General features: G+C 43.1%; 1 protein-coding gene across 2 annotated transcripts in view; it reads right to left on the reverse strand.

Annotated features, from left to right (window-relative positions):
- Positions 1–14,009, reverse strand: part of LOC132398170 (55 kDa erythrocyte membrane protein-like) — a 50,407-nt gene extending 36,398 nt beyond the window's left edge. Inside the window, exon 1 of one of the 2 annotated variants that reach the window (XM_059977232.1) lies at positions 13,754–14,009. In XM_059977232.1, coding sequence (XP_059833215.1) covers positions 13,754–13,882 — 129 coding nt within the window. In that variant the 5' untranslated portion in view covers positions 13,883–14,009. The remainder of the gene's footprint in view (positions 1–13,753) is intronic. The other variant, XM_059977233.1, reaches the window with a different exon arrangement.
- Between the last annotated feature and the right edge of the window lie 413 nt (positions 14,010–14,422).

Genomic DNA, 14,422 nt, shown 5'->3' on the forward strand with positions numbered 1-14,422 from the left:
AATGCATAATTAGTTGAAGCTAGAGGAGCTTCAAGAGCTTGGAGTTTATAGGGAAGAGTAGAGGAAGACGAGGAGTTCAATGGTATTGAAGTACTGAGGAAGAATAAATTAGAGAGTGAAAAATGTAAAGATGCTTTAGGTGAGATGCTGAAGAAGATTATCCAGTGGTCCAGCAGTTTGTGGTCTCAGTGAGGTAAAAAAAATGAAGCTCAATTCAGTCTCTAAAAAAATTCCACAGCAACCATTTCAATCCTGCAGTCACCTTGGTACCAGAGGCCAATAAGGCATTGAGTATTCTCATGTGCTACTTCAGAGAAAGGCCAGGAGCTTGGTGGGCAGAGAAGTCCTTGGCTGCACAAGACAAAAGGCTCACTGGGTGGCCTACTACCAAGATGGAGGTGAGGATGTGCAGTTGTGGTATTTTCTGTCATGGGCCTCAGCCAATCAGGATGGGATGAGGTCTTATGGTCCCAGTCCCAGTCTATTCTGTGAAGAGCTTTTCTTTTGGCCCAGAAGTGCTCAATAATGGCTACTCCTGGGATAACAACATTAAAGAAGAAACTAGGAAAGTTTCCCAAATTTAGTTAACAATGATTTAATTGAATCCTTCATGAGTTCTGAGTTGCTGAATTGCTTGTCAGAGAGAGGAAAAGCAGAACTTTACCAATGGAAAAGAAATAAAAGGTACTTTTAGAAAGTTGAATAGATTTACTGCACATTCCTGTATCCACTATTGACTAAACAAAGGCTGGTTTATTTACATTTTGTTAAACAGATCTTTTTTAACCTAAGGCCCCACTGATTAACATACATTATGAATGAAAAAAGAACAATTGACTACTTTGTAACTAAATTAACATTGGGAAAAAAAGGATTCCTTGCTTCAATTTTACTTCAACCAACAGATGAAATTTCATTTGCTGTGTGACAGCATGTCTCCAATTTATTTAATATAACAGCATGCCTATATGTGACATTACTAATGTAGTAAAATATCCCACACTAATTTAGAGAAGTGTAATCAGTTAAAAAGTTTATTCTGAGCCAAGTAAGGAATTTTAGGAATAATAGCAAAGCAGTGAGTATAAAGGAGAGAGGTGGGAAGACAGAGAGGTTTTAAGAATGGGCTAGATCGCCAGATGAATGTTTGCCAAAGACTCCCCTGGGAGTTTGCAGCCTTACAAAAATATTAAAAATAGAGGTTTAATTGATTGGCTAAAATACTGCCATGTGGGCTGGCATTTTAAACAAACAATTACAGTAAGTTTAAATATGAGATTATTTTGGCCCCTTGAGTCCAGGTCAGCACTAAATTTCCCAATTTAACCTGCTCGCCCCATGTTCTCACCCACTCTTCCTAGATTCTGCTCATCTACACAGTAAGAACAGTTTAAGACTATTAGTCAGCCTGTGTTTGGGATATGGGATGGAATTGGAGATGGATCCATAAGGTCACAGGAAGGACATGCAAACTCCAAATAGCCAATGCAGGAGCAATGTTTACCAAAGTCACTCCCCTACCACCCCAGGAATCCTAACCTGTGCCAGAGGCTTTGGGACAGGTGGAGGCATTGCCCAGTCGCAGGCTTCTCCATCAGTTACCTGGTTGCACCAAAGCATCTCACAGGAGCGACATCCTGAATGGTCAGGGCTGTTGTGCACACAGCAAGCAGGAGATTCCACCTGCAGCTTAGCGCAATGAGGGACAGATTTCAACAGGAGATTGGAGGGAGACTAGGTCAATGATCTCCAAGTCACTCTACCAACAGGAGTGCTCCAGAAAGACTGAAGGTCCGTGTAATGTTCCTCTTGAGTACGACTGTGTTGCGCTCTGCAGCAGTTAAATTGTTCGACCTGGTAAGCCAAAGTAAAATGAGTGTCCCACCTCCTGAAGGCACAACTCTCACATGAAGTTGTATCCTAGAAACAGCAACAAGTGCAGAGTTGGGCCTCTCCTTTATCGGGCTTTTAAATCCCATGACACCCCTGCTGACCTGCTTCCACCTGCTGTGGCATATTTAAATCTAGGACAATCATTTGGGGTCAACTTTTATCAGGTGCCTTCTCTCTTTATGTTGTTGATCACTTGCTAGAAATTGTGAATCAGGTGCGAATATCTCTCCCGAGGTAATGTTCAGAATGCTTTTCCTGAAAGTGACATTAAAGGTAAAATGGGATTAAGCAGAGGATGCTAGGGATTTAAAAACAAAAATACAAATTAAGAGTGAAAAGATTTTCCTGGGATTAGGACATGCATAGAACAGTATAGCACAGTGCAGACTCTTCAGTCCATGATGTTATGCCGGCCCTTTAACCTACTCCAAGATCAATTTTACCCTCCCTCCCACATTTTTTACATTCATGTGCCTATCCAAGAGTGTCTTAAATGCCCCTAATGTATCTGTCTCTGCCACCATCCCTGGCAGCATGTTCCCTGCACTCACACTATGTAAAAAACCTGCCTCTGACATTCTCCCTTATACTTTCCACCAAACATCTTAAAAGTTCCTCTAGGTTCAAGCATCTACAATCACTTGTGTCTCTAAGAATCAGCAAACTTTGTGTTGAGATCAGAAAACTGGTAATGAGGAAGGTTATAAATGGGAATACTGCCTGAGTTAGAGAAGGGTCTGCAGTGTAGACTCGATTGGGTGCTCTGTGGGCTAAGTGCCAAAAGATTAGAGAGGTCCCAGCCCAGAGCAGCCTTGTCATTGACCTAAAAATGAGTGTCAGTAGTCTGTCCTTAGAACAATGTGATCTAACTTCCTTAACATTCACATTTCTCCGGGATTGCTGGGAAAGAGCATTTCACGTCAAATACACAAGTGTGACTTGTGCTGAAAAATGACTGGTTGAGTTTCCATGGTGACACGGAATAACCTGGAATATGTCAGCATTGCATTTCACTCCAGGAAATGTTTGCTTGGTGCTAATATGAGCAGCTTTATAAATCTCCTTGAGTCATGGAGAGAAACAGCACGGATAAAATCCTTCTGCCCACTGATCTCGTGTCAAGTATCTACCACACTTTTCTCTATCTTCCCACATTCTTATCAACCTGCCCCAAACTCTACCCCTCACCTGCACACGAGCAATTTGCAGTGGCCAATTAACCTATCAACCAGCACTCCTCTAGAAGATGTGAAAAAACTGGAGCATCCTGAGGAAACCCACGCGGTCACGGGGAGAATGAACAAAATCCGCAAAGGATGGGATGGGACCAGGTCTCTAGTCTGGTGACATAACAGTTCTCCTGGCAGCCCTACTGAGCAATCACTGAATTTGAGGTAGGCATACTTTGCAGCTTCTTCATGGGGAAGTTCCATTTCAACAAGATGTCTTAAAACCTGAGATCTATATTTAGAGATGAGCTCCATCTCTACTTGATTCACTCTCACACATTCAATAATAGCTCTATGAAAAAAAATTTTGCACTTAGTTGTGACTCCATTCAGACTACAGGGGCAGTTTAACAGCTAGTTGTGTATCTCTCAGCCCAGATCAATATAATTAATGCAAAAATGAAGCGAAATAACTTTTGAGATCCATGGGGAGAAGCAAAGTCACATTCAACAGACACGTTGTGTGAACTGTATGGTTATGTAATATACATGCTGTTATTGCTAAATGTAGCTGTGAGTTATTCAAATCCATCTTTTTGGCAGAATGTATGAGAATCAGAGTTCAAATGACTCAACTTCAAATTTATGCATTTGGAAATTCCGAGAAATAAATCAGGGTGGGAAAAAATCTGTAGATAATGTTAATTCAAAGGATTATTAATGTTGCTTAGGGCTTAAATGCTCAGTACTGGAGTAGTGGAGTGCTGTTTTAAACAGCACATGATGTAGAATTAAATTTATCCAGCGTAGATCACGTTAGCTAACATTTCCAGGCCACATTGCACCAATCACACTACTGGATCATGTACTTATGTTTATGATCTGTCAGTTGACAACAGGTATCTACATTATTTGTCCACATTTTTGCCTGTTTTGAAATCTCTAGAAAGTGATGTCATTGAACAGCTGCAGAAATCAAGAGGTATAATATGCTGCCATCTTCATTTACTTCCCATTTAAAAGGTGCAATGCTTCAAAACCCCACTGAAAGTTGCAATATCCTTCCACAGTCTGTCCCCAAACTAACAATTAGTTTTCTTTGGAGAATGTAACTCTTAAGAATAATGTCATACTTAACAGCATCTGCCGTTTTAAAAAAAGCAGGACACATCCACTCCAGTCAAGCAGCTTTGCTAATGAGTGGCCCTTACTCATCAATAACCCACTTACTGCCACCCATTCTGCCAGTCTTGGTCAAATCATGGACCTCAGAGCTGGTTTGTGAGAGTGAATGCATCAAGGCAGCATTTACCAGATGAGGCATCAGGGAGCTATGGTAAAGTAAGAGTCAGTGGGTATCAAGTGGAAAAATTCCAGTTGTTGGAGTTTCAGTCTACAAAATGATAGATGGATGTCATTGTTAAAATCAATCAAACCAACCCTATGAATTCAGTGTAGGAGTACCTCAGGGCACTATCCAGGTCTCAACTATCTTCAGCAAATTGATCAGTAACTTTCCCTTCATTCTTAGTTCAGAAGAGGGGAGGTTAATTAAGGCTTGCTCAGTTTTCAAACCCATTCACCATTGGACATGAACTCAACTAGGACAGCCAGATAAATACCAGAAAGAAAAGTATCAGAAGCATGGTGGGATATTCTCAACCTGCACAGATAGTAGATCTACAACCAGCAGAACACCAACCAGAGAAAGCACTGGACTTCATCAGCAAACCAACCACCACCCCAGTAGTTTATCCCCCCCACCCCCCCCCCCCCCCCCCCCATCACCAGTACACATTGGCTGGAGTGTATACCATCTACAAAATACACTGCAGTCACCCAGCACACATACCGGTGGTAAATGTATGACTCCTGTCACCAAGGAGGACGAGGGCAGCAGACATTTAGGTGTACCACCATCTGTGGGTTTCCATCCAGGTTGCCACACTGACTGGAGGCAAATCACTGGTCATTTACCGTTCCTGGGCCTAAATTCTTGCAACAGCCTAACTAACAGTACTGTGGGAGTACCATCACCACATGGATTGAAGCAGGTCAAGGACCCCGCTCTTCACAGTTGCAGATATTCAATAAATGCTGGCTTTGCCAGCAGTGCCCAGATCCTGAAGAATGAAAGGGAAATTTCAGTAGTTAAGCATTAGCTGGTTGTGGTAGGTGAATCCAAGAACCCTGGTGAGGGAGGAATAAAAATGCACAAGATAAGAGGCCTTTTTCTCCACGAGAACCTGCGTGCTTCTGGTATTCGGCTGTCATGGGGCATTGTACCCTTTTAGATGGACAACCCTTCCCAGCTGCTACACAATGTGCTGGTAGAAGGCTTGTTTCAGTTCCCGTCATGACTGCTCATCTCCTGATTCAACACATTTTGTGGTAGATACCATAGCAGAGCAGCTGTACACATGACTTTAATTAGTTTCATAACATCCCAGTGAGTGATTTCCACAATGTTCCTGAATCTTTTGGGCCAACAGTTGTGTGTTTTAACCAATGGTGAACAACACCTATGTTACATATCGTAACACCGGATCTGTAACCTCATTTGCAGCCTCTGCAATCAATACAGGAAGTTAAACTGCCATAGAACTTCGTCAAAACAATGTCAGGTTTGAGAAGTGAAGGGGAAACAATGAACCACAAGGTCTGTTTTTCTGCAGAAATCTCCACAGCCCTGTGTATGAGCTGTGACTCAAACCTCAGACCAGAAAAATCTCCTCCGCATGGACAGACTTGCATTCTCATCTATTGGGTATCAGTGAATGCTGACCAGAAACTAAAATCTTCTTACTAGCTAGAGGGATACCGAGCTTATTTCCAGTGCCTTCTGCATTGATTAGCTAAACATGAATGTGAGCCTTTTAAGTGGATGTGACGCAGCTTTTTCCTGGGTAAGATCATTGAACCACTGGGCAAGTGAGAGCTGCAGCTCTTGTGGGTATTTGAGGAGGAGTGTTTGGGGTGGCACTGAGAACCTTGAACAAATGTCAGAAGCACAGAGTATCTCAGCAAAACCTCAGAAATAACCTGCCCCATCAAAGAACCCCCTGTCCTATCTGTGGAAGCAACTGTGGCTCTGACATTGGGTTCATCAGTTACTTCACAACCATAAAACCAACATGGAAGCATTAAGCAGAAGAAAATGAAGTGAGCTGCCATTCTCTTTGCTTGCCTAGTGTGCATAATGGATAATTAAATTCACAATTAAATAAGCTGCCTGCGCAGAGTTGCAGGCTACCGCATTCCACCAGCCTCCGGCATGTTAGCGAAAAGATGTTCTGAGAAGGATCTGCCTTTCTGCAAAATGATGAATTTGAGCGTTTCCAACAATCATCAGTTTATTCATTGTGATTGACTACCATTCCCATTTTTGTCTTTTGGCATCTAAGAAGAGCAGATAACGGTCGGATCATTGAGAAAACGACATATGAATTGAAATTTGGGCTGCCATTCTAATCTAATCATTTTGGACAGATTTGATGGTCTTTAGAGGATTGAAAACCAAGAAGAGATTTGATAGAGGTGTTTAAAATCATTTATAATCCAGATAGATGAATAAGCTAAAACTATTTTGTGAAGCTGTACGATCGATAGCTAGAGAGCACCGATTTATGATGTCTGTCAAAGGAAACAGATGCAACATAAAAAAAAATACCTTTTTTATGCCTTGAGTGGTTGGATTCTGAATGCACCTGATAGGGTGATGGATTGAGATGCAATCCCAGCTTTCAAATACATGAAGGAAGAAGATTTACGGGAATATGGGGAAGGAATTGTGGAGTGGAACTAGCTAGGTTGAGCTTCAAAGAATAACACACTTAATGAATGGGCTAAATTCTGTGCTGTGTTAATCTATGATTTTATGACTCCACAGAGTAAGTTAATATGTTCCTCTAAGCCTTTCATGACACAAATTAAAAATGTATTAAAATCTTGAAACAAAGCCCAGGGTGTGTAGTGTGTACCATGGTTTAAAATCTTAGTTCAAGATTTTGTCAGAAACAATCTCAAATCACTGACCTCCAAGCCAAGTCCTGTTACATGAAAACATGAACACACCAAAAGCTAAGGACATTTAATGACCCTCGTCATCAAACCACATCCACTTCTTTCTCATCCTGTTCTAATCTGGCTTACATCAACGTTGAAACAGAATCTAATTCAAAGAGGAGGTACCAGATAGATATTGGCCATCCACAATATGCATACTACATAATGAGATCCATTTTAGGCTTAACTCCATTCTAATCACTGACGTGTGTTAATATTGATAAATAGGGGATGGGTTTGATACAAACAATCACAGGATAAATCAGCTACCAAGGTCTGAAATGTTCTTATCTTTGGGCTTTTAACAGAGAGTGAAGACTAATATTCATAAGTTGGCTGCCTATAAATTTACCTTGCTTATCCTGCCAACATAGTGCTCAGGAAAGGAAGCCAGTTTTAGCAACACATCTCATGGAGTTGGCTCAAACCCCAAACCAGCGAATGGTCAAGATTGACAATGAATTATAGTTTTCCATTAGAGAGGGTGGAGGAGCAGAAAGATTTCTACATCGAATCCATATACATTAACGTTTGATTCTGCAGTTAACTTCTCCAGAGGCAGTGGAGATCCAGCACTTTGCTTCCAACATCTGCACATGCTTGATACTAGGGCTTCTGGCTCTCAGGACCCAAAGATTTGGCAGAGCTAAATTATATTGTTTTGTGTCTCCAGGGCAACATTGTCCCAACACAATGAAAACAATGAGTCATTTTGGGTGCTTCAAACATGACCAGAATCTTAGGATGGATTTTCTGTCATCAATACCTGTCATTAAATATTGCATGCCTGTGAGGAAATTCTATGGAGGGAGCCCTTCATAGTTGCAGAACATTATTGGCTTTTTTTTCTCTTAATCAGGGGAAATACATTACTTTGTGGGTACTTATCCTCAGCCATGAGAGGCAGCTGATTCCAAAAAAGAGAGGCAACTATAAAGAATTAAAGAAAAGTTGTCATGAAATATGAGGAAAATTGCAGAACATGTAGCCACTTACATTTCACTGTAGCTGCACTGGGACCATATTGATATGCAACAATATATCGCAATACATGGTGGGGATCCGGCACTAACTTGTTCAGCAACACAAATTGGAAATAACAATCCAAGTTTTGGTATAATAATATGATCCTGGTCATCTTGGAAGTGTCAAAAACAATTTAATGTTTTCAATGTGTTGGGTTAATAGTAATCTGATCAATATTCACGACTTTTGCAAAAATACTTGTGCTAAGACAATTTTAATGCAACAAAAAACCTCAAGGTACTTCACAGGGCATTATCCAACAAAACGATTGATGCTAAGCTATGGGGGTGAAATAGAATGGGTCACCAAAGACAAAGGACTTAACAGGCACAGCAGCAGGGGAAAAGTAGAGAAAAAGTGCAGAAGATTTGGGAGGGAATTCCAGATTTTAGGAGCTAAGGCAGCTGAAGGCAGAGTTGCCAGTGATGGGGTGTAAAGTCAGGGATGTGCCAAAGTTCAGATACAGAAGACTCCAAGAGAGCAGCTAATGCAGATTGCGAACAATAGCTTGTAGTGTGAAAGCAGTGAAGTAGTGGGGGCAATATATATGATATCCATCAGCAACAAAGATCATAAAGTGTGAGGTCCAGAAGCTAATGTTTTGTTTAATGTAAGACCATAAGACATAGGACCAGAATTAGGCCATTTAGCCCATCAAGGCTGCTCCACAATTAATCATGCCTGATCCTTCATTCCTCTCCTCAGCCTTCTCCCCGTAACCTTTGATGCCGTGTCTAATCAAGAACCTATCAAGCTCTGCCTTAAATACACCCGATGACCTGGCCTCCACAGTTGCATGTTGTAACAGATTCCACAAATTCACCACCCTCCTGCTGAAGAAATTTCTCTGCATCTCTGCTTTAAATGGATGCCCCTCTATCCTGAGTCTGTTTCCTCTTGTCCTAGACCCTCCCCCACCATGGGAAACATCCTTTCCACATCTACCCTGTCTAGGCCTTTCTTCATTTGAAAGGTTTCAATGAGATACCCGCTCGTTCTTCTGAATTCCAGTGAGTTCAGACCCAGAGCTATCAAACGTTCCTCGTATGATAACCCTGTCATTTCCAGATTCATCTTTGTGAAAATCCTCAGAACCCTCTCCAATGTCAGCACATCTTTTCTTAGATGAGGAGCCCAAAACTGTTCACAATACTCAAGATGAGGCCTCACCGGTGTCTTTTAAAGCCCACATCCCAGCTCTTGCATTCTAGACCTCTTGAAATGAATGCTAACATTGCATTTGCCTTCTTCACCACAAACTCTACCTGCAAGTTAACCTTTAGGGTGTTCTGCACAAGGACTTCCAAGTCCCTGTGCATCTAAGATTTTTGGATTTTCTCCCTGTTTAGAAAATAATCTGCACATTTATTTCAACTACCAAAGTGCATGGCCATGCAAATTGGAGCGGAAATCAGCAAAAATCCTTGCCCAAGCTTTCAATATGAAGACTTGTGCTGGAAGGTGTGTACATCAGGTGAGAAAACATCATTAGAAGTTGACAATTCCAGGGAAGGAAGTTCACTGGCGCTCCCTAGATTCAATCTACTAGCAGAGAGAACTAGGATAAACTGAGCAGAATCCATGATGGTTTCCTGCTTAAACGTTGTAGGTTTAGAATTTCCATGGAGATTACAGAGAAAAGTCAATGTAAGACTATAGATACATATTGAGTCAGTTGGCTGACTCATTCTGCACTGTTTGTAAGTTTAAGTAATTCCAAACATAGCTTTTGTAAAGTGATATTTTCCAGGGATGATCAAATGTTATGTAAATCCTGGGATGGACTGAGACTAAAGGATATGCATCCAATGTGCAAGTTTACTGCTCGTGTCTTTGTAAAAGTGACTCCATTTATCTCTACCAATCACTGCCTAATAGTCAGAGACAAACTACCAACCAGTGTCTTTTATGAACCTACTGATTCCCACTGTTATCTTAACTATATCTCTTCCTGCCCTTTCTCCTATAAAAATGCTATTCCCTTTACTCAGTTCCTTCATCTCTCACATCTGTTCCCAGGAGGAGGACTTCTGTTGCAGGGCCTCAGTGATCTCCTCCTTCTTCAAAGAAAAAGCTTTCATTTCCTCTACCATTGATGCTGTCCTCAACTGCATCTCCTCCATTTCTCAAACATATGCACTCACCCCGTCTTCCCACTTCCTTAACAGCAGTAGAGTTCCTCTTGTCCTCACCTACCACTCCATGAGCCTTCATATCCAACACATCATTCTCCACAACTTCCACCATCTCCAAAGGGATCCTACCACTAAATACATCTTTAACTTCCCCCTCTCTCCACTTTCCACAGGGATGGCTGCATCTGTGATGCTCTTGTCCACTCACTTCCTCCCTCACCTCCATTCAGGGCCTAAACAGTCCTTCCCCTCACCCACCTTTTTATTTTGTAGTCTTCCCTCTTCCTTTCCAGTCCTGAAGAAGGGTCTCAGCCCAAAATGTCAACTGTTTATTCATTTCCATAGATGCTACCTGACCTGCTGAGTTCCTCCAGCATTGTGTATGTTGCTCTGGATTTCCGGCATCTGCAGACTTTCTCATGTTTATGACTCCCCCATTGACTTTTCTGCAGTCATTCTCTAATCATCCTGGTTGATTTGGATCCCTATTACATTGCTCTGCTTTATCAGTGTTAATTCCTGAAGCTCAAACATTGTGAATGGGGCCCACAGAACTGTCCTGTGCACTTCCTGTCACCACAATGAAACTGTCAGAGAGAACTTGCACACCACCAGGACACCATAAACGTCTTAACTGCCTGTGAAATACCTCAGAGGTGCAGTTACCGTTATGATGTTGGGGCACCACGTTAGGGTAGTGGTTAGTATGATGCTATTACACCTCAGGGATTGGAGGTCAGGGTTCAATTCTGCCATCCTCTGTAAGCGAGCTTCCTGTGTGCATATGGGTTTCCTCCGATTTCCACCCACAGTCTCGAAGTACTGGTTAATAGGTTAATTGGTCATTGTAAGTTGTCCCGTGATTAGGCTGAGGTTAAGTCAGTGGGCTGCTGGGCAGCGTGGCTTGAAGGGCAGGAGAGGCCTGTGCCCTGCTGTATTTCTAAATAAACAGCTGATCTGTACACAGCAAGATCCCACAAACTATAAAAGTGTAAGCGTCCATTTAATTTTGTTTCTTTTTCCTCCACAGTGATGTTAATTGATAAATGATTGGGAACCAGGAGAATTCATATTCTGTTTGAATAATGTCATTGGAACTTTTATGATAATCAAACATAATTAGCTCAATGACCCATCCAAAAGATAACGTTCAGTCACACACTGAAGTTTCAAGTGCATATTTGGGCTGTTCGCTGGAGTGGATCTCAAACCCATAATCTCCTGTCAGAAATGTGAATGTTCTACTGATGAGTATAGTCTAATACCATTCCTTCATTTCAGTGCAGGTGCAGGAATTCTTCCTGATATCACACAGAGTGAAACAAATAGACTTAGAAATTCTACATTGTATAGAAGTGTGTTCAAAAATGGTGCTGCTTAGACAGTTAACAACGGTACCTTACCTCTTTCTCCTATAGTCTACGCTCCTCTCCTATCAGATTCCTTCTTCTTCAGCCATTTTCCTTTTTTACCCATCACCTCCCAGCTTCTCACCATCCCACCCACCTTCCCCCTCACCAGTCTTCACCCATCACCTCCCAGCTTCTCACCATCCCACCTACCCTCCGCCTCACCAGTCTTCACCCATCACCTCCCAGCTTCTCACCATCCCACCTACCCTCCGCCTCACCAGTCTTCACCCATCACCTCCCAGCTTCTCACCATCCCACCTACCCTCCGCCTCACCAGTCTTCACCCATCACCTCTCAGCTTCTCACTTCATCCCACCTACCTTCCCCCTCACCACCCATCACCTCCCAGCTTCTCACTTCATCCCACCTACCCTCCCCATCACCAGTCTTCACCCATCACCTCCCAGCTTCTCACCATCCCACCTACCCTCCCCATCACCAGTCTTCACCCATCACCTCCCAGCTTCTCACCATCCCACCTACCCTCCCCATCACCAGTCTTCACCCATCACCTCCCAGCTTATACTTCCCCTGCCCCTCCTTCTTCCCCCTTCCTTTCCAGTCCCTATGAAGGTTCTCGCCTGAAAGATCCTCTCCATTGAGCTACTGTTCCTCCAGCAATTTGTATGTGGTACGTTGCAGGAATGCAGGGCAGTGATTACTGAGAGCCAATGAGCTGCACGAGGTTGAGGAGATGGTAAGGATTGCAAATCCTGACCCTTGGGCATGGTGAAGCACAAGATGAGCCTTAGTTGCAAAGATCTGGTGAGAAGCTGAAGGTTAAAAGAGGGATCTCTTGCAATGGTGGAAGTTCTGTCTGCAGCAACTCTCAATGTTCCCATGGAGAAATATGGCATAGAAACAGGTTCTTCAGCCAGACTGTCATTCAAGCAGCCGTTAATCCATGAGATTTACATTACAGCCATTAATTTACATTAATCCAACACTTACTCATTTTACTCTGCCACCATTCCCATGAACAGCCCCCAAAATTTGAGCACTCATCCATAGCAATTTATGGTGGCCATTTACCCAATCAGATCACATGCTGGTGGAAAAAGGGCACATGGAGGAAACACACAGTCACTGGGAGAACTCCAAAAACTGGATATTCTCTGAGAGCCAGTGCCGGACTCCTACCAGCGGCTCAGCCCTTTAACTTACAATCAAGCTGACGCTAGTTACTGCCTGCTTTTCCTTTAAATTGAAGGTCCACACATTTACTTCAATATACTTGTACATTTCAACACCACAATGGCAACATCTTGTACCTTGCACACTTACTCTGACACTGGCACCTCACACGCACGGGGTGCCACTTCACAACTTCACGTTGTGTGCTTCATAGTTCACAATTAATTTCCAACTTCAGAACTATCTTCACCAAACTACCAACCATGCATTGCGTGAATTTCTAGCCCATATGTTGTCCCGTCAGGGCTGGAGTGAGGAGGCACTTGGATAGTAAAATGCAAGTCAATTCTGACCCTATGATTTTAAGTACAAATTCTGGCTGGCTACCTTTTGGAAGGGAGACGGCGCTTGAAAGATTCCTTTGAAGAGAATAAACACCGTTCTCCAAACAGACAGCGATAATCACCATATTTGAGAGTGCTGGTAGCGGATGCCTCTCGACCATAACAGCACAAGCAGGATTTATTGTTGTTAGTCCAGATTAACGGGGGTATTGATTGATATTTCCTGCAGGACTCTTTCAGAATACAAATAGTTCTCTATCGAGTAGCTCATAGGCTCTAATACTACAGGGGACACTTTCACAATATTTTGATGGTGTAGTCTATTATTAGGCAGGAGAAGTTGAACAGCTGAGCAGCCAGCCTTCGGGAATGGTAAACCCAGTGCAGCAGTCATGGCCAGCTGAAAACAGACCGTCTCTGGCGAGGCAGCGGGAGGGGAACAGGCTGGGAGAAGGCTTTCCGCATTCACTGTGGGGAACAATAGGCACCGACACAGCAATAGAACGGGGTGGGGGGGGGGGTCTGCTGGAGAGAGGGATGAATATCGGGGCTGCGGGAACGATTTTTACACCCACCTCAGGCTTGCCTTTGCTCTGCAATAACTGCTCCAGATACAAATCGGACAGCGGCGTCCGGCAACTATTGATACTCTCGAAGGCAGCGAAAGGTCCGAGTGGCTCGCTCTTGTTGGACTTCAGAGTCATGGTGATGAAGCTGTCAGGCTTCGTCCTTCTTTCAGAGGAATCCCTGGAGCAGCTTTGGACCCTGCTGAGGCGTCAGGTTGGAGGGAGGAAAGAGGACCAGGCGTGTGGAGCTGGGAGATAAATCCCTTCCTGAAAACACAGGAGTCTAAAGTGCAGCTGAGATGATAGGCTGGAAGGAATGTGACAGGCACAATAAATCCTCAGTCACGCCTGATCCAGTCATGAGCATCTGAGAGTGATTTCCCCTTGGTCAATGCAGTGTGTGTGTGTGTGTGTGTGTGTGTGTGTGTGTGTGTGTGTGTGTGTGTGTGTGTGTTTGTGTGTGTGTGTTTGTGTGTGTGTGTGTGTGTGTGTGTGTGTGTGTGTGTATACGCACGTTGACAGCATTCTATTCTCCGGGTTGCGTCAACCCCCTGAATTGGAAGCGCTTTGTCGAAACAAGAACAGATTATGAGTGTATATGAACCGAATATCGATAAAGCGTTGGGGGGACTCTCAGCATCAGAACATTGAAAAAGCAAGGTAACTGCCTTTATAAAC

The sequence above is a fragment of the Hypanus sabinus genome, chromosome 8 (assembly GCF_030144855.1).
Source record: "Hypanus sabinus isolate sHypSab1 chromosome 8, sHypSab1.hap1, whole genome shotgun sequence".
Classification (NCBI taxonomy): Eukaryota; Metazoa; Chordata; class Chondrichthyes; order Myliobatiformes; family Dasyatidae; genus Hypanus; species Hypanus sabinus.